General features: G+C 36.9%; 3 protein-coding genes, 1 non-coding gene and 1 pseudogene across 5 annotated transcripts; 2 read left to right on the top strand and 3 right to left on the bottom strand.

Moving 5' to 3' along the window:
• The first annotated feature begins 3378 nt into the window (after positions 1–3378).
• LOC110731675 (eukaryotic translation initiation factor 2 subunit beta-like) lies at positions 3379–10085 on the top strand. 2 transcript variants are annotated; one of them, XM_021911563.1, is made up of 10 exons: positions 3379–3611; positions 3843–3910; positions 6756–6865; positions 7005–7057; positions 7143–7197; positions 7517–7611; positions 8510–8655; positions 8985–9127; positions 9244–9329; positions 9531–10085. In XM_021911563.1, exons 2-10 carry the CDS (start codon positions 3864–3866, stop codon positions 9606–9608), a joined length of 813 nt encoding a protein of 270 aa, XP_021767255.1. In that variant the 5' UTR covers positions 3379–3611; positions 3843–3863; the 3' UTR covers positions 9609–10085. The 2 variants fall into 2 exon arrangements, with proteins under 2 accessions (XP_021767255.1, XP_021767248.1); XM_021911556.1 differs by having other exon boundaries at positions 3382–3611; positions 6756–6861.
• A 406-nt stretch (positions 10086–10491) lies between these two features.
• Positions 10492–10563, bottom strand: TRNAK-UUU. The gene has a single exon. It is a non-coding gene; the product is annotated as a tRNA-Lys (tRNA).
• Positions 10564–11744: 1181 nt separating this feature from the next.
• LOC110731657 lies at positions 11745–14834 on the top strand (annotated as a pseudogene).
• Positions 14835–15783: 949 nt separating this feature from the next.
• Positions 15784–18106, bottom strand: LOC110731641 (serine/threonine-protein kinase STN8, chloroplastic). The gene is made up of 4 exons (XM_021911515.1): positions 17437–18106; positions 16985–17158; positions 16479–16883; positions 15784–16277 (listed from the first exon to the last, which is right to left on the bottom strand). The coding sequence occupies exons 1-4, from the start codon at positions 17998–18000 to the stop codon at positions 15930–15932; spliced, it is 1491 nt and encodes a 496-aa protein (XP_021767207.1). The 5' UTR covers positions 18001–18106; the 3' UTR covers positions 15784–15929.
• A 221-nt stretch (positions 18107–18327) lies between these two features.
• On the bottom strand, positions 18328–22058 carry LOC110731651 (serine/threonine-protein kinase AtPK1/AtPK6-like). Its single transcript, XM_021911528.1, has 7 exons — positions 21903–22058; positions 20206–21133; positions 19912–19994; positions 19710–19830; positions 19457–19630; positions 18966–19073; positions 18328–18852 (listed from the first exon to the last, which is right to left on the bottom strand). Exons 2-7 carry the CDS (start codon positions 20866–20868, stop codon positions 18538–18540), a joined length of 1464 nt encoding a protein of 487 aa, XP_021767220.1. The 5' UTR covers positions 20869–21133; positions 21903–22058; the 3' UTR covers positions 18328–18537.
• Between the last annotated feature and the right edge of the window lie 1125 nt (positions 22059–23183).

The raw sequence follows: 23183 nt of genomic DNA, 5'->3' as shown, positions 1-23183 counted from the left end.
GCACCAGTGTTCACATTCTAAAGGTTTTCATGTCAAATTCGACCATGAAAACACTAGATCTAGTGTTTTCATGGTCGAATTTGACCTTTAAAACCCAAATTCGAGGTTTTTCGGTGGAATGTGAGGTATGTCCTCTTTTTCTTTCTTTTAATTTGGTTTGAGTTTTTTATTTTTATGGTGGTGTATGATTGAATTGTGGTGGTGGTAGGTAGTTTTGGGTGGGTTTCGGGTGGTCAGGATGGATGGTGGGTTTCTTCAGTTTTTGGTGGGTGGAGGGGTGGTTTTTGATGGATTCGGGTTGATGCATGATGAGTGGGTTTCGGGTGGTTTTTGATGGGTTAGGGTGGATGGCGGGTGGGTTTCGGGTGGTTTTGGGGGATGGGTGGTGAGTTTCGGTGGTTTTGGTAGGTTAGGGTGGGTGGTGGGTGGGTTTTAGGTGGTCAGGGTGATGGGTGATGGGTGGTGGGTGGGTGTTGGTGGTGATAAGGTGGGATGGTAATAATTAATACCCTGGATTGGTTTGGTTTTGTTTGGTTCGGTTTTAATTGGTTTGGTTCGGTTCGGTTTTTTTTGCAAAATTTGATGTTCATGATGCTTGATAGGAAAATTCGGTGCGGTTTGGTTTTTTTTTAAGAAAACCGAAATTTAGGTGGTTTGGTTCGGTTCGGTTTCAAAGAGAAAGTGGTGCGGTGTGGTTTGCAAAATCAAGAAACCGAAATATGGTGGTTCAGTTTCGGTTTGGGCCAAAAACCAAACCGAAAACCGAACTTTCACCCCTAATCTCAACCCGTATCTTATCTTTCCAAACAAAAAAAAAAAAGAATTTCTAATCGAAAATCATGTCAAGTGCTAATATATTTCACATGAAAAACACTCGTCTTATTAAGGTTAACCATTTATTTAATTTCTACATTATTTCTTATGGTTAATTGAGGGCGAAGGCATTAGAATGAGATTATTCCGCGCACTATTTATGACTCCCAAGGCCTTTTGGGAACTCATGGAATTACTTAGATGCATAATCTCGCCAGGTGAAAAAATGATATACGGAAGCCAAATATGAAGGCTATAATACACGAAATCGGGAGCAATTTAGGAGGTGTCGGGACCCGGTGTCGGAAGTCCACGGAACACTACGGGATGCATCCCGGGGTCAGATAATATTGTTTCGACCCATATATGACCATTATTCGGCTACGTAAAGGCACCGTGAAAGCTTATAGCCAATACAAGAGGCGTGTACGAATGCCGGTAAATTGGATTCTTAAAGGCAAATTGGATGGTTCCACCCACCCAATTAGACTCCCGGAGGGTATTAGGGACCATGGTAAACATCTTGGCAATTTTTATTTCCGGGCGAAATGAAGTCAAAAAATTCCAAAATTGAAGGCTATTATCCACGCTTTTTGAGGAATTTTGGAAGTTTCGGGGCCCGGTGTCGAAAAGTTTTGAGATTCTAGGGGTTACATCTCGGGGTCATATAATGCCGTTTGGAAGCATATATGATCATTATATGTTGTCATAAACGTTCGTAGTAGGCTTGAGTTAATGAAATCGGTGCAAGTTGTAAACAGGTAAATTGACAGTTTAAAGGCAAATTGGATGGTTCCACCCACCCAATTGGACTCCCGGAGGGTATTAGGGACCATGGTAAGCATCTCGGCAATTTTTATTACCGGGCGAAAAATAGTCAAAAAATTCCAAAATTGAAGGCTATTATCCACGCTTTTTGAGGAATTTTGGAGGTTTCGAGGTCTGATGTCGAAAAATCTTGAGATTATAGGAGATACATTTAAAAATAGACATGTATGTTTGGAATTGTGATAAGCTAGCAAAAAGCTGGGGTGGTCCTATTGCCGCGCTGGTGATGTTGCCTTATCTAGGGGTGTAAATGAACCAAGCCGTCTTTTGCTTGCCCCAACTTCCTTTTTAACTTGTGCCTTTGAATTTATTTCATACTATAAATGTAATACCCGTCATAATTGCTTTAAAAAGGATTTGATATACTACTCATATCAATAAGATACATCTTCCATTTAAGGAGCTCATATGCTAAAATACTCCACAGTTAAGCGTCCTTGGCTGGGAGTAGTCTTAGGATGGGTGACCTCCTGAAAAGTTTTCTCGGGGTGCACATGAGTGAGGACAAAATGTGCCGGAAGGACTTGTGTTGGTATGTGTGGACAAATATTGGCCCTTGATGCGCATTTCATGACAATAGGCCCCTCCCTAATTTATTTAGGGCCAGGGTGTTACAAATGGTACCAGAGCAACCCTGGGACCGCGTATTGATCGTGGATAATTAATCTTATGTCAGTCGCCTAGCGGGGGAGAATTCTGGGGCTATTTGGCCGTATCCAGACTGGATGTAACACTTTGGCTACCCAGTTGCCATTAGGCGTAATACTAGATTCCCTAGCTTTCCAGGCGCAACGAGGGCGTTGCTGTTCTCAAGTGGGGGTGTATGTAATACCCCTCATGATTGCGAAGTTTTCTCGGGGTGCGCATGAGTGACGACAAAATGCGCCGGAAGGACTTTTCTTGGTCTGTGGAGACAGTTGTTGGCCCTTGATGCGCATCTCATGACAATAGGCCCCTCCCTAATTTGTTTGGGGTCGGGGTGTTACAATGAATGACTTTGAAGTTATTTTTTTTTTGTTAGTAATATAAATGCTTCTTTGTTCCTCAATAATCGACTTAGTCAAATTTAACATATATATCAATGTATGAATTTAACCCAACATCTCTCATATTATATAACTAATATATAAAGCTAAACTTTTAACTAGGTCACGAGGCAGCGACACTTGGCATTCCAACTTTTCGCCAAGTGTCGCGCCACGTTGGATAGATTAAATCGAACATTTCCACCAACATTATTATTAGTCATTACATGCCTACTAGATACCAAATCATCACAAAAGCACATCAATTCCTAACTAATTTTGTATCAATGATATATTTTAAAATTTGACATATAAATTAAAAATTTATCATAAAATTTAATAAACAACCCGAGCATTATACAGGGCACAAAACTAGTTAATAATAAAGGAATTTTATCATAAACCACCTTTTAAATTGGAGGCGCTTTGAGATCAAACTGGAGACACTTTGGGGTCAGGATTCCCTTACACTTCCCTACAATCCCAAAGAACCTAGCTCGCTAATCCAGGTCAGATTAACCCGTGAGAGGTTCTGGCTCAATAAAACATTTGTCCTTACTTAATAAAAGTAAAAATATACTCTACAAAATAATTTTGAATCGAGTTAATTTTTGATACCTTTATTAGTCTTTTGATTCCGGTCATTAACAATTCAACACTAGCAACCAAAATATTGGAAAACCACGGTAGAACAAGCAAAAGGGCGACATAACTAACTAATCAAACTGATCTGCGAATCTGGATTAGGCCCAAGGGGAACCGGGTGTAACACCGAAAAAAAAAACTAACTAATCAAACTACCAATACTAAACAACTTCCACTAGTTAGATGTTCCTCCAAAACGCCTCCATTTGTGTCAAAAATTCGTAGACTAGTCGCTATTATTCTCAAGTATTCCATGCTTATTGAGCCACTGCCGCATTTGTTTAGTTTGGCATTCTCAAGGTCAGAATTTACTATTGCTTAGTTTAATTTTTAGGGTTTAAGCCTACCAACTTACAAATCTATTTCAATTCGGTTGAGTATTTTGATCAGTTGTTCCTGTAACTTAGACTTCGTAATTCCGTATTAATTTCATTTACATGCTCATTAATTAAATTAAAATTTTGAGCTATAATTTCATATGGGGCATCAGAATTATTAGTTTTGCTGAAAGGTTGGATTAATTTCTTGTAGATTTTGGTTGAAACATGACTGATGGAACCTCATTACAACAAGCAATGGGGGATTTACATATACCCGAAGTGAGTACCATTAATTTTTATTTATTTTTGTTATATATACTATATTTAGAAGGGTTTTATTTCGGGGTCGTTTTGTGGCTTGGGGTAATGCTGAATACTAAATACTTCGTACTGAATTGGAGCTAGCTGTAGCCTTGACTAATGGCTAACTTAACATTATCCAACAATGATCGAAACGTGTTGTCTATTACTCACTGAAACAGACAGCTATTCCCTGATGCTTTTGAAATTTGAATGTGGAATTTTGCAGGTGTTTGAATGATGTGATGGTTAACTGATAGCTACATTATGGATTTACTATTCTTAGGATGCTTGAGAAAGGATGTCTCCTTTATTTTGGATAGTATTCCGATCTTTTTTTCCCATTATTTCGTTACCTAGATTGAATGTTTGAGATTTGGGAGCATGAGAACACACTATTTAAGTAGAAGGAAATGTCTTTTTTGTGAAATTATGTATGTTTTGTTCTTAGTTAAGAGGGGTTGGGTTAATATGACAATTATTTCTGGATGGAGGGAGTATTAAGGATCAACATGATAGTGATCTGAGTATCACCTGGTTGGAAATCAGGGAAAGGGACTGATGATTTTGTTGACTTGAGGATTGGATTTTAGTAGTGCCAAAAGGCTTTGTTGATGATTCTGGAGTCTGTCGCGGAGTCATTGACAAATATGTCACTTATCCTCATAGGAAGGTGAAGACTGTTTTCTGCTAATGTGAATCAGTTTAAAGCCGCCAATATCTATATCTGCTCTTCTGTTGTGGCGGATACTGTGTCAAATACTAGTTACTGTACAGGACTGTAAGTCTGTAAGATGTTATGGGAATGAAATATTTTGTGTGTCAAAAACAGGTGAAAGTGTCTTAAATAGGGTGCTTCATTTTATCGCCTCAGGCTCTCAGTTGAGTGTCATCCAATTGCCTCACATTTTCAAACCAATTTCTTGGATGTGCAAACTTGGATTGTGGTTCTTTTGAGCCTCAATTATCATTGATGCAGCTTTACATTTAGCGAATTACTTTTAAGTGGTTTTTCCAAGTTATGGAAAATACTGCTTACAATCACAATCACAATCACAATCACAATCACAATCACAATCACTCCCACCGGCCACCGAGCGTAGGAAAACTATAGAGGGAAGGGGGAATATGAGGATGGTTATCTGACACTTCTGGTGCTTCTTGGGTGCTGAGGTGCATAGTTAAGGTGATTGTGGGAAGGAAGGGTTATTTATGTTGGAGATGAGGCATGGGCATTGTTTACAAAGGCCATGTGACTATGTGAGTGGTTGGAACCATCCACATTGCTTTTAAGTGACCGACTAATGACCTTGCACAATTCCAATCAACATTATATGACCTCGTGATGCCAAGTTGGTGGTTGGAACCTTCTGTTGCAGCTCTTAAGTCTTAAATAAAAATGCAATATAATTTCAAAATAGCCACATAGCTGAACTAACTCATTTTCAGGACTTTATTGACTTATTGGTAGGCTTATTATGGTTCCAAACTGACTTATATGACCTTGAGGGACATCCCACACATTCACTTTAATTTTTGGAAAATTTCCCGAATTTTGCCTAATAGTGTGGATTATAGCCTTCAAATTTGGACAATTTTCAACTTTTTCGAAATTGGAATAGAAAGAGGGCGAAGTACTTTCCATGGACCCCACGATACCTCGAGAGGCTATATGAGTGGTTGGAACCATCCACATTGCTTTTAATCTTGTCAACTTAGTTGTTTATATACAAGTCTCCCTATATTAACTCAAGGCCACCACGATCTTATATGTGACCGATCAATGGTTATTGAAACCGTCTCTTGCAATTCTTAACTACCAATGCAACATAAATTTAAACCAAACTCATTCTCGCAACTTTATAGATTTATTGGTAGGCTAATAGGCTTGTTATTGTGCAAAACCACCTTATATGGCCCTAGGAGACATCCACACATTTACTTAAAATTTTTGAAAATTTTCTAAATTTTGTTTGAAGTTGTGGATTATAGCCTTCAGATTTGGACCATTTTCGATTATGTTGAATTCGAAAATAAAAGAGGTTATGGTGCTTCCCCATGGATCCTACAAGGCCACAATACATCGGGAGGATGTGTGGGTGGTTGGAACCGTCCACTTTGCCTATTAAATTGACAATTTAGACGTTTACGTACAAGTCTCCCTTCATTAACTCAAGGCCACCACGGGCTTTTATGTTATCAACTAATGGTTGTATATGGTTCCAAACAATATTATAAGACCTCGGGATGCATCTCCTACCATCCCGTGAGTTTTCAACACCAGAAAACCCCCTTTGCCTTATTGTACCTTGTGCCTTTACAAACATTGACTTCCACTGAAATGGAATTATGTAGAGAGGGTGGGAAGAACATGACTATTTGTAAGGGTATCCATGAGATTATTTTACACTTATCACTGGACTATGGACTATAGGGGTATATAAAGGTTGTAATGGATGGATGAAAACACAAAAGGATAAATTTTACAAGATCTTGTTTCTCCCTTTGCCCATTTTACAAGCATGCCTTTGGCTTAAAGATTAAGAATAGAGGAACGAGAGAGTAAAAGCGATAGAGTGGTTTGGACTGAAATAATATGGCAGAAATAATAAGGCGGAGTTTACTTGAAAGTTGAAATGGTTTGTGTGCAACTAATATAGGACTATATATAAAGATGATGTGTGAAATCATGTGGAACAGGGGGAGTAAAGTTTCAAAGAAATTAAATAATTGATGGTTTTGAGAAGAGTTAAACCAGTAAACATATTGATTAAGTAGTTCTTCTTACATTGTGTTAATTTATGACTATAATTCCACAATACAGATTGTGCCTTTTGACCCAACCAAGAAGAAGAAGAAGAAGAAGAAGAAGAAGAAGAAGAAGAAAGTTGCCATCCAACAAAATGTGGAGAGAGATGATTTTTCGCGATGTCTGTAAAAAACCTTCACGAGATTTATATCTTTTCCTGATTATTCAGCACATTTGTTTGTGAAGTTTGGTTTCATGGATTTTACATCTCTAGGCACTCACTATCAGTAATATTCTGCGTGACTATCATTTTCTTTGTTTCAGTGAATGAAGGTGGAAGAAATTTCTTTCTTGGTTTAACAGAGAACAAAGGATCAGTAAGTTTAAAAATTCTACATAGTTTTTAAATAGATCTAGCTGCTATCAAACATTGTTGGTTGATGAAGATATTGTCAATTGCAGGAAGGAACCAGTAAATTGCTTAGCTATGATTCTGATGCTGCAGGAGCCATGTATGGTAAACTTAGCCTTCCTGTACTAGTGTTTTGCTTTAAAATGTTTCAGAGGATCTCAGATTTATTTTATTTGAGATTAATGGGTGGTACCATAGCTACTTATATTTTAACCTTGAGGTAGTAGTGCACAGTGTTTTCTAAATAGTATATGCGCGTGATCCTAAGGCTTGAATTCTCTTTAGCTCTTGGCAAGCAGATTGCTTACTATGAGGTTTCCTATAGCAGAAAGTTTTTAATGTTCATTTGCATTGCGTTCTCTACTCATTATCACAAGAAAGGTAGTTTTGGCTTTGTAAAACTAAATATTTTTTTCCTTTTCAGTACATCTTGGTGAGGAGGATGGGGAAGAAGATTTGGTTATTCAACAATCTGGGTACCCTTTGGAAGGAAATGAACGTGATTATGAGTATAAAGAGGTACTCCTTTTTGCACTTTTATGCTAGAATATTATGATCATGGTTTTGTTGGAAGAGCTTTTGTCTATCACTGTTCTACTAGGAAGAAAGCTTCAAGCTTGATCTAAATTGAAGCTTCAAGCTTTTGCCTAATGTAATGGACTCAGAACAGAAATATAGAGAAACAGAACAAATAAGGAAGAAAGCTTCAAGCTTGATTATATTTAACAATGGCAGCAATAAGTTTCACACATTAGTAGGTTTAGCCTACAACTCTCAGTAGTGGGTTTAGCCCACAACACTCAGAGATAACTCTAATACAAAAATGCCTTCCTAAAGCTTTCCCCCTCTTTCATATATATACACAAGTTCCCAGACTGATTCGGTGGCTGATGATTGCATTTTGTCTTCACATGTTCTGCTCTTTTGTCCCTATGTGCTGTCACTCATTCCCTTGCCCAATACTCACATCCTGCTGCTGTATTGGTGCCTTGGTGCCTGCTTTCTTCTTCCTTCTGACATACGGGAGGACCACAGGTGGCTGGTTCACTACACCTAATCTTTTGAGTGTACATTTCGCTGGTTTATTGCATTATAGTGAAGACTTTGGCAAGATAATAGTAGCTTCAAACTTTGTAAACAATAAGCAATATACCAAGGGAGCTTCCTTGTAGATATGTATAGCACTCGTACCCTGGTAGATATTTGTTCATCAAATAAGCTGGTGTGCCTGTATTGTTGTGTCACTCAGCTAGCTGGCCTGTCTTCAATGTGTATTTCTCAGTTATGAATCAGTTTGTTCTAGCATTTGCTGGCCACAATCTCAACAATGTTTTACTTGGTAAAATTCTTTTTCCATCAATGCCTATAGATTTTAATTCACGATTTCGTGGATAATCACGTGTTTACTGAATTGCAGCTGCTACAAAGAGTGTATAGTTTTCTGCTGGAACATAATCCTCAGCTTGCTGAAGATAAGCGAAGGTCAGTTTTAAGGCCACCACTAATTTTCTCAGAAGGCTCCACACAGACAGTCTTCGTCAATATCATGGATCTATGTAAAACGTAAGTCTTCAACCACTGCGGAGTACTTAATACGTCGTATAAAAGATGGGTTTATGCTGTAATGTTTTATTGTCACAATGGTTATCTCAGTTGACTAATTACAGCTATTCTAATCCCTGCTACTCCGTAGGTTGTAGAAATTTATTATTTGCCCCTTCCCCTGCCCAGGAGACTCATTTTCCCCTGATGATATTGGTCTTGAAATGTTGTCACGTTTGACGTTGTCAATGTGATCATGCAATCTCAAGTTAATATTCATCTTTTCCCATCAAGTAACCTTTATTTTTAAAAAAGAGTGCTTATTTTGATAATATTTTTGGTATTTTCAGGATGCATAGGCAACCGGAACAACTTATAAATTTCCTGTTAATCAAACTGGGCACTAGTGGATCATTAGATGAGGATAACAGATTGATTATTAGGGGAAGATTTGCTCCTAAAAGTTTAGAAGATTTATTGCAAAGATATATCAGTGAGTCCCTATAATTTATACATGATATTTGAGATTATTGACTATGACACTCTTACAAACGTGATTGTTCTGTTTGTGGATTCATTGTTGATGCATTTATTTGCTCCTTTTTACAGATGAATATGTCCTTTGCAGTATTTGTAGAACTCCAGACACAATTCTTTCAAAAGAAAACCACATTTTCCTTCTCCAGTGTGAGCTGGTAAGCTTCCCTTTTTTTTTTTTTTTTTTTTTTTTTTGGTTTCTTAGGATATAATGCGACAACCGCTTCCTTGATCTCTCAGACAATTTCTTTTGTCGGCTGTTGCTGTATAGCTGGTTTGACTTGTAATTCTGATTATTATTTATTAGGGTGGTATTTGCTGTGTTCTCTCTTTTGATGACATAATTTATATATTTACAGTGTGGTTCTGAACTATCTGTGGCTCCCATAGGAGCTGGTAACGGTATTCGCTCAGAGCGTAGGAAAACTGGAACGTAAACTGCAGTGATTATCTTCTGCAGTTTGCGGCAGTTACACAGTATATTACTTTTTCCTGCTCACCTGAAGCTCTGATTTCATCCCTTTGAATACAATTTAAATGCACTGGTTTGGAATTAAGAAAGTGAGCACTTTGGAAGGTTGAAATACAAGAGCTTGCGACATTATCCAGGTCTGCAAGGTTGCATCATACAAAGGCCTCGAGATGAGCATCTTAAACAGTTTTCCCTGGCTGTAATCGATTCCTCTGGGTTCAGTTTGCAAGAAATTTTTTTGTTTAAAACACTGACTCGAGAACAATCCTAGATTATCTTGCCAATTTCAATGCAGAGCATCCTCTGTGCATCATCCGAGTACTATTTTGCTACTCATATTGGTGCTATTATATCTGCTAATTTAGAGCTGTATAATAGATATTGCATTCACCTAAATCTAGTTACACTTGGGTGCATAATAGATGTTGCAGTTTTGGTGTCATGTACTCCGTATTAGCTTCGTCTTCAACCTCAACTGTCTCCCATACTCTTGCTCTAGACTTGTCGCTGGCCTTATATATTACGAAGTACTGTATTAATTTTGCATGAGTGTACAATTAGCAGCTCAATTTAGTACTTTTAATTTTGAAATCTTAAAAGATTAAGCTGAACAATAAAATGGGGATTGAGGTTTACATTGCAATCTGTGTGATGATGGGCACATTGGCTGGCTGCTATTAATCCTTACTTAGGAACCCGAGGAGGTTAACGATAGCTCGACTTGATCTGAATGCCAATCCAATGTTGATTAAAAAGTTCAAATCTAAACTACACCTTAAACGATATTAGAACAAGGTGATACTTTGAAATAAAAAATAAAAAAAATGGATTTTCAAAAAGTAATTATACGCCGTCTGTGGGGATCGAACCCACGACCACGTGGTTAAAAGCCACGCGCTCTACCACTGAGCTAAGACGGCTTATTAATAAACTTTTTGAGTTTAAATATATTTGAATAATCGTTTAAATTTTAAGATTGGAACAAGATATGATTCCTTATTTGGAAAGATATGATTCCACCAAAGTCATCCACATTGTCTACCATACATTTTTGCAAAAAAAATTATACTTTATGTTTACGTTTTCCTACATTAAATTCGAATTATCTTTTATTCTCCTATGTATTATTTATTGTTGATTCAAAGTTTAGAAGCTTATAATTAAGGGCAACAACACAAATTACCAACTTAATTACTTGAATAATATACTACATCTGATTCATATTATTTGCAACGATTTAAAATAAAATGTGAGTAGAAAATGTCTAATCGTTACAAATAATATGAAACAGAGGTAGTATTCCTTTAAAGAAAGCAACTTAACCAATATTCATGAAAAAGCTTGAGTATTACATGAAGATAAAGATCTATGACCACAAATGCAAATAAAGGGGATATTTTTTAGTTACCATTATCATTAATGTTGTATGAAAGAAAGAAGCTTGAAGAGCAAATGCTAACTACCAGCTGCACCTTTTGTATTCTGCTTTGGTGCTCCCTATATTTTAAACAACCAACTCCAAATTACCTTCATTTTCATCTAATTACAAATTTTAACCACTTCAAGTTTATTTGCTGTTGTTTCAATGTGATCAATATCAATAGTGGCAGTTTTTGCAACTGGATTATGGCAGGTAACATTTTATTATAATCTTACATTTTGGTAAAAATTTCATTTCCAATTTCATATTAGCAATTAAGCATTACTTATATTGCAAATGTTAAAAGAGTGAATTGTAAGGTCTTCACAAAATAAATAGAAGTAGAATGGCACTATCTTTGAAGCAAACTTTCATCTTAATTAGCAAGCACTACTCCACTTGCCTTGTATCTCTCTTTGTTACAGGAGCTATGGAACAATCTATAAGCCTAGCTAATGTATTGTTTATCTTTTGGCCTTTCATCCCAAGTGACTTCGACTTGGTACCTTAGCTTGTGTGCAATGTGTGGATCACATAAAAAGTACACATCATCTCTTATCTTGATTTGTATGTTATCCTTTTATTTTGTTTTGTTTCATTTATATATGTACTCCTCACTTAAGCACCGGTTGCAGTATGGTACATTTATCCCCAAAATGTGCATTTGATTTATATAAACTAGTTAAGGACCTTGGTTAATTCAAATGCGCATGTGTGGAACTAGTAGGGCTTAACCTTGTAACCTCAGATCTTATGGCGAAGCACTTACCCCTATAATTTAAGGACCCTAGTAGGACTTAACCTTGTAACCTCAAGATCTTATAGCGAAGCACTTGCCACTATTCCAAAGAAACCTTATATTTTGGTTACAAGATCTTATAGTGAAGCATTTGCCACTATTCCAAAGAAACCTTATAATTTGGTTAATAAAAAAGTTTTGGTGAACCAATAAAAGAAAGGAAATGTTAGATATACATTAAGAGCAAGTTTGGTACATTGCATTGTGCTAGTGGAAATGAATTCAATTAACCATCTCCGTTACCAATTGTTTTCTAAGGGTAATCTATCATTACTACCCAGTTGTTACCTGTTTCAATGCTATGGTAGCAAAATTGTTTTCTTCCTCAATCCTTAATCAGTTTGATACAACAAGAGATTACTTTCCTTAGGTATATATTTTCTCGTTTTCTCTTCTTCTTAGATTTTAGTTCCTGGATTAATACAAAACATGCAGTATGATAAGTTAGTTTTGATTAAGTGTTCATGTATCCATATTGCCCATATAGGCGATGTAGCATTGTCCAAAAGAGAAGCCCTATGATAAGTTAGTTTTATTAGAGTGCTGATGCACCAAATCTTCTATGCATGTGACCAATTAGCAATAAGTAACGATTGTGTTTGCACAATTTAGTAAGTGTGATGCAAGCACAACCAAAGTCTTGAAAAGAAATAAAGAAATCTTTACTAACTTTGCTTCAAAGAATACTGCAACCCCCTATATCTCTCTTTCTCCTGAAGAGTTTAACCAAATATAAAGCCACTTGCATTGTATGCATTATTATATAAAGTTAGCTGATCATATTCCTCTGACATGGCTTGGTGTGACAACATGGCAAGCCTCACAAAACTTAAGGGCTTCACAATCTTTTTATTGATGCCGATGTTTTTGCTACATGGTATCAGTGCAGACAATCAGTGTGGAATGGCTCCTGCTGATGACGAGATTGATGCAGGGTAAACAATTACTATAAACAATCTTTATCATTGTTGTTGTTTAATTTTGTTGGTATGTTATGTTCGAAACACTTCTAACAATGGCTATATTTAATAATGTGATTAGGCTGTCTGTATTGGATGAGAATGCATGGACAATGGTGGAGAGGAAAGGGAGCCAATTCATTGTTAATGGTAAACCTTTCTACTTCAATGGGTTCAACACCTACTGGCTAATGGTCTTCGCTTCAGATCAATCTACTCGTGGAAAGGTAACCGAAGTCTTCAAACAAGCATCCTCTGTTGGTTTATCAGTCTGCAGGACGTGGGCTTTTAACGATGGCCAATACCGAGCTCTTCAGAAATCCCCTTCAGTCTATGATGAAGAAGTTTTTAAGGTCCTTTTCTTCTTTGTTTCTGTTCAAGATTTTATGCTAAGCATAAATAAGATCTGTTAAATGTAACTACAAAAATAAATCCGTCTAAATTTCTCACAGGGCTTAGATTTTGTTGTGAGTGAAGCAAAGAAGTACAATATCAGGCTGATTTTATCCTTGGTGAACAACTGGAGTGACTATGGGGGCAAACCACAATATGTTAAATGGGGAAAAGATGCTGGCTTGAATTTGAGCTCTGATGATGACTTCTTCTCTGATGCTACTCTCAAGACCTACTACAAAAACCACATCAAGGTTAGCTCTTTAGAAATCTTATGATCGTTTACTGATTGGACTCGGGTTATTGGTGTTAGACACTGGTATGTGTCAAGCTTATATATGAAAATATTTCCACTTTTTCAAAATAAAGTGTTAAGTTTTCCTCAAAAAAAAAAAAAAAGTGTTAAGTGTCCATACACATGTCCAAATATAAAGGATCTGACACAAATACTTGAGATGAATGAAGAGTCAGTAACATAGCTTATAAAAAAACCACAGGTGCTTTCATCTGATGGCATGTTTTCTTTACTGTAATGTTATTTATAGATGGTGCTAAACAGAGTCAATACCTTTACCAATGTCACATACAAAGATGATCCAACCATTTTCGCTTGGGAGCTGATGAATGAGCCTCGCTGCACCTCTGACCCCTCTGGCGATAAACTACAGGTTCGTCTGATTCACCCATTTCTAGTGTCCCACACTCTTTCAGCTCTTAAAGTGAATGTTAAAAGTCATTTTCCATATGTTCATAGGCTTGGATACAAGAGATGGCTGCCTATGTGAAAAGTATTGATCCAAAGCACTTGCTTGAGATAGGGATGGAAGGATTTTATGGTCCCTCGACCCCTGAGAGGGCTCAGGTTAATCCAAATACATACGCTACACAAGTGGGAACTGACTTTGTGAGGAACCATCAGGTTTTAGGTGTTGATTTTGCTTCTGTTCATATATATGCAGATTCTTGGTAAGTAGCATTACAACTGTTATTTGCGCATCTTATATAGTTTTACGTTTATACTGTACTGAAACAAATTTTTTGACTTAGGATATCACCTACAATAACCGATGCACATCTCCAGTTCTATCAGTCATGGTTGCAAGCCCACATAGAAGATGCAGAGAAGTCAATCGGGATGCCTGTTGTGTTTGCAGAATTTGGTGTATCTGTGAAAGATCCTGGGTACAACGCTTCTTTCAGGGACACAATTTTTAACAGTGTATAAAGCTTTGGTGAATTCAGCTAAAAAAGGAGGAAGTGGAGCTGGAAGCCTTCTGTGGCAGCTCTTCCCTGAGGGCACCGATTACATGGATGATGGATATGCAATTGTTCTGACCAAATCTCAATCTTTAGCAGACATGATTGCACTTAATTCTGCAAGGCTAGAGCTCATTAGCTCAGTATGTGCTTGGAACTGTCGCTGGGGTTGCAAGAAAAGGCTGCTTGGTCTAGATCCGGCAGTACTCTAATGGCGCTGTGTAAGGTTCTGGCAAGCTTATTAGTAGGCTAAAATTATCAAATACTGATCAAGTGATTATGGCTTCTTCTTGTAAGCATTGTAAACAGGAAGGCCTTTTAAAAGGCACATGTATACACAATACACTACTTGTAGATACTTCATCCACAAAACTAAGTTCCAGGTTACAAGATTGCAACATAATACAGCAGTTATAAGAGGATATTATAGTATAATTAGCAAGAAGTTAAAAGTAAGAAACATAATGTATCAACTATACATTAATATCAACAATTGACTATATAAGTTATCATAATTTCCTAAACTAATACTTAAAAAGTATAATAATAGGAAATATATTTCATGGTTACATATAGCCCTTAAGGTTGTGTAAATCAAAATCATTATTAATATCAAAAAATTAAAAATAAATGAGGTCAATCACTAATAACAAAACCATAGAGTATCAAAAGTCACTTGACAATGTCACTGCAAACTTCTGGACGAGTGTAAATTGCTAAAAGTACAATCAAAGTGAGCAACAGAATAAAACTTAAGCAAGATTTACTATTTGGGTCAATTAGATTATAGAATGCAAGCAACTCCCTTTTCATAAATAAGCTGCTTTTGGCAGGTTAATATAAGAACAAAAGATAAAGCATTTAGTACTTGATTAATTAAAATTCAAAAATGTAGCAAGGAAAAGACTTGCCTGAGTACATACAGAACTTCCGGATAAAAAGGAAGTCACTCATTTGATTTTCCTTGACTGTCAATAATGACAATCAACAACTATAGATGTTTATGTATTCCATAGAGGGAAAGAAAAATATATTGATATACGAAGTTTTAACGAATTACACATGCCTCCTGTTGTATATAGCAAGGAAAAGACGATCATCCTTACGCGTGATCAGAGTCTAGCTGATCTGATAAAATTGACAGAACCAACCTCTTTTCATCTACCATCTTTGAGGTAACATTAAAAAGTAATTAGTTAATTCATTGTTCTTCAAAACTCAAGACCAGTAAACGAAAGAAAGATTTTTCTTCTGATGTGTTTTAAAAGTTAACACGAATTCAGGGAAGAAATTTCTGTGAAACAAGTGTGTGTAAGCTCTCAACAAAAGCTCTGTTTGTTATTTGTATATTCATATTGGAAAAAGTTGCAATGAAATAGGTAGGAGGATATTACTGATGATACTTACAAAAATGAAAAGAGCCTTGAAAAAACAGGTGCACAAGATCCTGAAGGATTACTATCTGGTCAAGCTCAATCTAGAGAGAACTGCAGCTGCTTGATCACCACCAAGCAAGAAATAAGGATGTCTAAGAGCAGCAGCGGCTGATAAACGACCTTGTCTAAAGGATCCCCCCTCTGAGATAAGCTTTGTTACAAGGTCCCATCCTCTTCCCCTGTCCAGATCTAATATCCTTAGATCAGGCCTACTTCGAGTGCGCTCCCTCCAGCGGTTTAAATCATATCCTACAGACTTCAATTCATTGTTAAAGTTTTTTAAGCCTGCTGTGGACCTCAGAGATGGTACAGCCATTTGCAGAAGAACTATCCCAGCTGAATACATGTCAAATAGATCAGGGCTATTGAGCTGCAAATAAAATGCGGCAGATATCAACATTAGAATATAGATAAAAAAAAAAGAAAAGAAAAGAAATCAAAAGCTTGAGTAGAATTTTGACAATTACTGCAAATGGAAATAGGATAAAAAGCAGTCTTAGAACCATCATTCTAACCAATTTAGATATATTTCTTTTCACATGAAAAAAATAATAAAAGAAATTTTAGATACCTGCCATAAAATGGGAGAGAGTAATGCAGCAATGGGCTCTGGAGGCGGCCTTGGGGTTTCCTCTGGGAGTACATACAGTTCAGGAGGGCAATAGTCAGGGTCCAGCAGGCCACGATCTGGGACATAGTTCTTACCTATACGAAGATCAGCTGCGGCCCCAAAATCTATGAGCTTGATCTGTCCTTTCTTTGTCACTACTAAGTTTGCTGGCTTTACATCCCGATGAACAATGCCAGTGTCATGAATTTTCTTCAGAGAAGTGATTATCTGTCTCATTATTTGCTTGATGATCAATGCATTGCGCTCAAGAGAATCCATTCCTTCTAATGCTCGACCAAACATGATATTCTCTAAATTTACAGGAAAGTTACGGTCTTTCATGTAATCTGCAAGGTCTAGATCTCCCTGTGTAGAGAGTATTGTTATCTTAGCTACTTTGTAAAAGCAACTCCTGCAAATTAAACTTTTCCTTTTTTTCTTTTCTATGTGTGTGGGGGATGGGATACCTCAAATTTCCAAACAAGGCACTTTCCACCTTTTGTATACTGTGAGTTTGTTTTGTCAGCTATAAAGCTTCCAAGAAAATCAGCACAGGTTTCTGGAGCAGCTCTTGATAACCTGTAATTAAACCACTCCTCAAAATCACCACATTCTTTGGCCCCTTTAACTCCAAGCTTTACCTAACAGATGAATGATATAAAGAAAATAATTATCTAACAACCTAATTCGCAATATTGATGCTGATGACAAACAATAGTTCTCGCTATGCACCATCATTTGAATAATGCTGTAACAATCTAGATGAGAAAAGCCAAAAGCTTGATCAAGTTTGAAGAGATGATTGTAATTTACTACTCAAAGCCAAACTGACTAACCAACTTTCAAGTCTAAAACCATATAGCTAACCAATTCCACAAATGCTGATAACTTGATAACAAATGGGAAAATTTAAACTTACCTGCTTTAATATAACCTTTTCCTTGAATCTCTTGTCAGATTCAAGAACTTTTGCCATGCTTCTCTTAGACACATTTTCTCCCACATTTACATTCTTCGGCAGAACCACCCCAGAATAGACCACACCAAAGGAACCCTCACCTATCTTATCAGTAATCAGAAAATCTGACCTCTTTAGTCTCCTTCTGCCTGTCAAGGTATCAAGACCCACTTGCAAAGGAGCTAGGATGTATGCATCAACGGCTCCAATAAGCACTCCAGGCCTTGCAGTCAGGTATATCCAAGCCAAACCAGCAAACACCGCGATTCCCCACTTTTCAGATTCCGGTAATGTATCAGCAATCTCCTGTATTTCTACAAAACTAGAACCAATAACCGGTAAAGAAGCAACTGTATCTGCCAACCCATCTATTATATTATCTGAAAATGCATTGCACTTGATATTGATTCTTTTCGGTCGGTTGATGAAGGAAAAGAAATGGTTTTGCTTGATGGGTTTAGTGAAGGAGAGAGAAAGGGACTTAGGATGTGCACTTGTAGCTGGAGAAAGCAAAGCAGAAGCCATAGGTTTCCAAAGAAGAGCTTGATGATGTTTGGGTGGTAAACTGAGATGCACAATAGAACTGTCAGCAGTGGATGATCTTTTGCCACGTGTCAGTCCCTATATTATCCACTTAAATAACTACATGTGGAGAAAGATAAAACAGCAAATTCCTCAAAGTCTGAAGATAGCAAAACTTCTGATGGCATCTTCTGATTAGGACCATTATAACCTTTCTTGACCCTTGGTGGTAAAAAAAAAGGCCCAAAATTTGTTTAACTGTTCCTGTTGGTCTGTCTATATCTCTGATGTTGGTCATGGTAACAACAAAAAACAACCTTATAGTACATATAGAGGCACACATTAATGATTGCACAACCTTAAATTAGGATTAAGTCTCACATAAAACTTTGGAAACCATCAGTCATGATGGAAAGTTTGCTTTGGATACAATTAAACACAGTGGAGAATACACTACCCAAAGGGCTAAAATAGTCCAATTGATTCATACATAGAGCATCTCCAAGGGAGATTTAGACATATAAAAGCAGGGAGCTGAGGTCAAGCACGCTCGTTCAGGGGACTCATCCTCTGAAGGAAACTTGCAGCTGGTCTCACGTATGTAAAGTCCTTGAAGAGTAGATTCCCATTGCCGTTGGGACTTGCGGCAGGAGAAATCACAACAGGCATGTCAGTCCAGCACTTTTCGAAGTTAGCAGTACAGAGTTTTCCATCAACTTCTGGGCAGAAGCTTGGTGGAAGTTGCCTTGCTTCTAGTTTCTTCCAGTTAATTGGCTTAAACCACTTATGGAGCTTCACTTCCTCGCTTGCCATTACTCCATTGCCTAGACGCTTGGTTGGATCTTTTTGCAACAGCTGCGAAACAACAATGCTCATTCAGAACCTTCTTCAACATATAAAAAGCAAGCAGAGTTATCGATTTCTTTCTCTTTATAAATAAGTTCAGGACAATATAAAAGTATATTTACCCCTTTTAACAGAGAATGCGCTTCACTAGTTAAGAAAGCTGGTAGCTTGATCTTATCTTTTATAATCTTCTTCTGGATCTTGTCCCTATTACCACCAAAGAAAGGAGGCTGCACAAGCAACACAGTCATCTATAAGACATAGATAATAGTTTTCAAATATGGGCTAAAGGATCAAACACACATTTATATACATAAAATGAATTTTTTTACAGCCAGCACAGCATTACTAAGAATCAGGTTGCAATTGCATAAAGATGCTAACAGCAGTATAACCACCTGTCCAATTGTAATTTCTGAACACTCAAGCTAAAGATGCTACGAGCAGTATAACCACCTATCACGAATTTGATACATAATATCTGAATTGTTTCTCACAGAGCATTTTAAAAGTGGATGATTTTATAATTTAGATTCTAAAGGTGCATCTATTTCACTAAATGCAGGAAGAACATACATAACTATGCATTAATGCATTCATGAGTCCGCTATACCTGACCAGTAAGCATCTCAAATATCAAGACACCTACACTCCACCAGTCTGCAGCCTTGTCATGGCCCTTCCCAAGAACAATTTCAGGTGCCATATACTCCACTGTCCCGCACAAAGAGTTCGACCTCCCATTCTCTTCCATTTCTTTAGCAAGACCAAAATCAGTTAACACAACCTGCAACATAAAGATAAAGTCAACACAGCTTGAAAAACAGCAACGATGTTATATTACAGAGAAGCTGTAAGAAATATACATGGCCATCTGCATCAAGTAGGATATTTTCAGGCTTCAGATCTCTGTGCATTATACCATTCGCATGGAGATGAGAAACTGCAGAGACAATTTCGGCAGCGTAGATACGAGCTAGATCTTCCCTGAAAGCATAACATTTTTTAATTGATTTTGCACAGAACAGTACCAGCTATCAACAAACAGTATCTAAAAGAGGTATTCACCTGAAAAGTCCATGTTTCTCAAGCTGAAAGAAAAGGTGTCCCCCATTTATAAAATCCAGCACAAGGTACAGTCTGTATTTGGTCTGCAGGCAAGCAAAAGAAAGGCTAAGTAAAAGTATAACATTAACTGACTCTACAATTTTACATCGGGTAACAACCACCTCTATTTTCTTAAATAAATTGAACAGTCCTAAAGAACATATAAATTGAACCTCTATTGGATGAATAGGAACATATAAGGACTAGAAGGCATTGTAAAAAAGAACATAAGTGACATAACAAGATTGGAATTACTTGAAATGAGTATCTGAGCTGGACAATGAAAGGATGACCAATCTTCGTCAAAATGTCCCTCTCTGCTTTCATATACTCAGCATGGTTCTTTTCCATTATCTTATCCTTTCGCATGACCTTCATTGCATATATTTCCGAAGTACCCTTCTTGAGCACCTGGTATACCTTACCAAATGCACCTTGCCCGACCACTTTCATTATCTCAAAATCATCAAGGCCAACTTTCTGGTCCTTTGTCAATAGATCATCATTCAGGGAGTCCAAAGGATTTGCATCATCGTCAGTAGAGATTTCTGAAAATTCATCAATAGTTTTGCCATTTTCACACTCCATTAAGACATCTGCTTCCTCGGTCTCAAGACAGAGCTTACTTATTTTCAACGAGTGACTAACACAAGCAGTAGGCCCAACCAGAGAATGTGATCGCCTGTACACAACAACTGGGTCATCATATACAAGTTCACTCACATCAGCACCTGTAGTTTCTAAATCCCCTTCATTCACTTCGACAGGAAACTGCCCTGGTAGAGGACCAAAAACATCAGAAAAATCAAACTCATCATCATCGGCAGGAATAGCATTTGGAGGGTTAACAGGACGCAGAAACTGGCTCCGAAAGGATTTGTGGCTCTCACTCAAAGCAGAGAACTGAGAAGAAACCATGCTGTCAAATTACAAGACAAGGATAAGTGATGCAGATGGCAGAGTCCACGCACAACTAAGGAACAATAGACAATAGGCGTAATGCTGATGGACTCCTGTCAATGGCCTGGACTAGAAGGAAGTTCACGTAAACAATAAGATCTCCCAAAAACTTAGCCAGTAGAGATACCAAAATCCAGAGAAAGAAACTGTTATTGTTTCCCGGAAGGCAGGAAACTACGGATGTCACAGATGTTCTCGAATTCATGAAGTACAGGTACCAAATCTGCATTACAATTTATAGATAACATGTAAGTGGAAAGAACTGTTGCAAAATGATTGATTGCGCCAAAAGTAAAGACTACAGCAAAAGGAACAAGAATTATTCTTAACACTTGTGAGTTGTGAACAATTTGCAAAACTTCATATACCATGGTTTCATATCATTGAAAAAGGTGCAAAGCAGCAAATATCCAAGCAAGCACTCGTAATTCAAACAATCTGAGTATAATTTAACCGCTGCACCCGAATTACAATCAACAAAAAGATGATACAGTTTCATTTGAAAATCCCTGGTTCTCAATCACTGATATGCAATCAAACTCCTCAATCCTCACTCTTTTTTCCTTTAATTTTTATCAATCTGTGTTCTAACACAAATTAGAGCTCAAAACAAACCACCCCTAATTTAAGACACCGACACCAAGAAATGTCTAAAAACCCTAATTCAGAAAATCCTAAAACAGCATTCGATTTAGCAATTAAGAAACACATCTAAGGTACCCAAGTAGCATTTCATGAAACCCAACTCATAATTTCAATAAAACTACAATACTTCATAATTATAAAACATAAATTCAAACAGATCTCTTCTAAATTACAGTAAACAAAGAACAAACCCACCAAAAAAAAAAAAAAAAAAAAAAAAAAAAAAAAAAAAAAACCAACCTTTAATGCAGGTTGAAATCAACAAAAAGAACAAGATATAGTAGCAAATTCATAAATAAAATAAGCAAAGTAAACAAAATTCAAAAAATAAAAGATGAGAGGATCACCTGAGAAGAAGGGTGTGCGAGGAGAGAGAAACGGAAATGCAATGAATCGGAACAGATTTGTGGCGTATCCTTCTAACTTCGTTTCCTGTCAACTCGTCTTTATATTTCTTTGAAAATTTTATTTTATTTTTTAGATCTTAAATTAGTTAATTAACTGCGCTTTCATACGTTTGACGCTTTATAATTTGTAACACGTGAATGACATTCTAGTGGTAGTGGATGGTGAGCCACTTATTATGAATTCTCAAAATTATAGAATATGCTTTTATGGCCTCTCTTTTAATGCCAAATTTTAGAATATGCTACTTATTGGTTGCTAACGTTACTTAGCCATGCATTTCCTTTTCTTTTCTTTACTTTACTTTCTTTAATTTAATTTTGGCAAAATTAGCTGCAACAAGTATGGCTTAGGTGCACTAAGCACTATAAACTTTGCGTAGTAGTCAAAACACCACCAACTATAGTGTTAGGTGTATCACGTGCCTTAAATGAAAATTTCTACTCACTTATTTCACCGGAGGAAGTGAATCTTCACTCTCTAGAACAGTTTACAGAAATGGTGAACATTTCTCATCCACTTAGCACACGCGGATTTACCTCCTCCAGTAAATAAGTGGTTGGAATTTTTCATTTAAGGCACGTGTCGCACCTAACACCATAGTTGGTGGTGTTTTGGCTACTACACAAAGTTCAAGGTGCTCAGTGCACCTTAGTCATACTTTAGGGTGTTGCGACCAATTTTGCCTATAATTTTTCAAACTTTTAATTGTCGCTGATCAGTAGTCACACCATGTGGCCAATTATTATAGAGATTGAATCTTTAGTGTTATAAGGGTTACTTGATCAGTGTTATAAGGGTTACTTCATTATTGTTATAGAGGTTACACTATCAGCGTTAGAGGTTATTCAGTAGGTATTACAAGGGTTACTTGATCACTATAGGGGTTACTTTGTCCAATCACATAGTGTGGCTATCCGTACACAAAACGACTATTATTTTTTTTTAAAAAAAAATACTTGTATAATATTGTAGCCTGCTTCATTATTCTCCATGAGGTGATGTAAGGTTTTGTATAGACTTTTTTTAAGTCTCTAACCTTCGGTCCCTTAGTTTTGATTGAGAGATTGTTATATATACCCGGGTGTACCGTACGCCCATGAGTATTTTGTTCTCATTTTGATGATTGTTTTTCATTTAATCATCAATTGAAGATAAAAAACTAACTTTGGTTAGTTGGGTGTACGGTACACCTGGGTATATATAACAAAGTTTAACATTCT

The sequence above is a fragment of the Chenopodium quinoa genome, unplaced genomic scaffold (assembly GCF_001683475.1).
Source record: "Chenopodium quinoa cultivar QQ74 unplaced genomic scaffold, ASM168347v1, whole genome shotgun sequence".
In the NCBI taxonomy this organism is placed as follows: Eukaryota; Viridiplantae; Streptophyta; class Magnoliopsida; order Caryophyllales; family Amaranthaceae; genus Chenopodium; species Chenopodium quinoa.
This window is presented reverse-complemented; position numbering and strand designations above follow the sequence as displayed.

What these genes read in the sequence shown, in the direction of transcription:
- LOC110731641 (XM_021911515.1), bottom strand. Translation starts at nt 18,000, where the DNA reads ATGGCTTCTGCTTTGCTTTCTCCAGCTACAAGTGCACATCCTAAGTCC. An exon ending in AAAAGGTTATATTAAAGCAG is followed by an intron (nt 17,159 to 17,436) that starts GTAAGTTTAAAT and finishes TTCATCTGTTAG; the next exon opens with GTAAAGCTTGGAGTTAAAGG. An exon ending in GCCTTGTTTGGAAATTTGAG is followed by an intron (nt 16,884 to 16,984) that starts GTATCCCATCCC and finishes CTCTCTACACAG; the next exon opens with GGAGATCTAGACCTTGCAGA.
- LOC110731675 (XM_021911556.1), top strand. Translation starts at nt 3,857, where the DNA reads ATGACTGATGGAACCTCATTACAACAAGCAATGGGGGATTTACATATA. An exon ending in TGCTGCAGGAGCCATGTATG is followed by an intron (nt 7,198 to 7,516) that starts GTAAACTTAGCC and finishes TTTCCTTTTCAG; the next exon opens with TACATCTTGGTGAGGAGGAT. An exon ending in GTGATTATGAGTATAAAGAG is followed by an intron (nt 7,612 to 8,509) that starts GTACTCCTTTTT and finishes ACTGAATTGCAG; the next exon opens with CTGCTACAAAGAGTGTATAG.
- LOC110731651 (XM_021911528.1), bottom strand. Translation starts at nt 20,868, where the DNA reads ATGGTTTCTTCTCAGTTCTCTGCTTTGAGTGAGAGCCACAAATCCTTT. An exon ending in TTGAGATGCTTACTGGTCAG is followed by an intron (nt 19,074 to 19,456) that starts GTATAGCGGACT and finishes TTGCTTGTGCAG; the next exon opens with CCTCCTTTCTTTGGTGGTAA. An exon ending in CGCATTCTCTGTTAAAAGGG is followed by an intron (nt 18,853 to 18,965) that starts GTAAATATACTT and finishes GTTGTTTCGCAG; the next exon opens with CTGTTGCAAAAAGATCCAAC.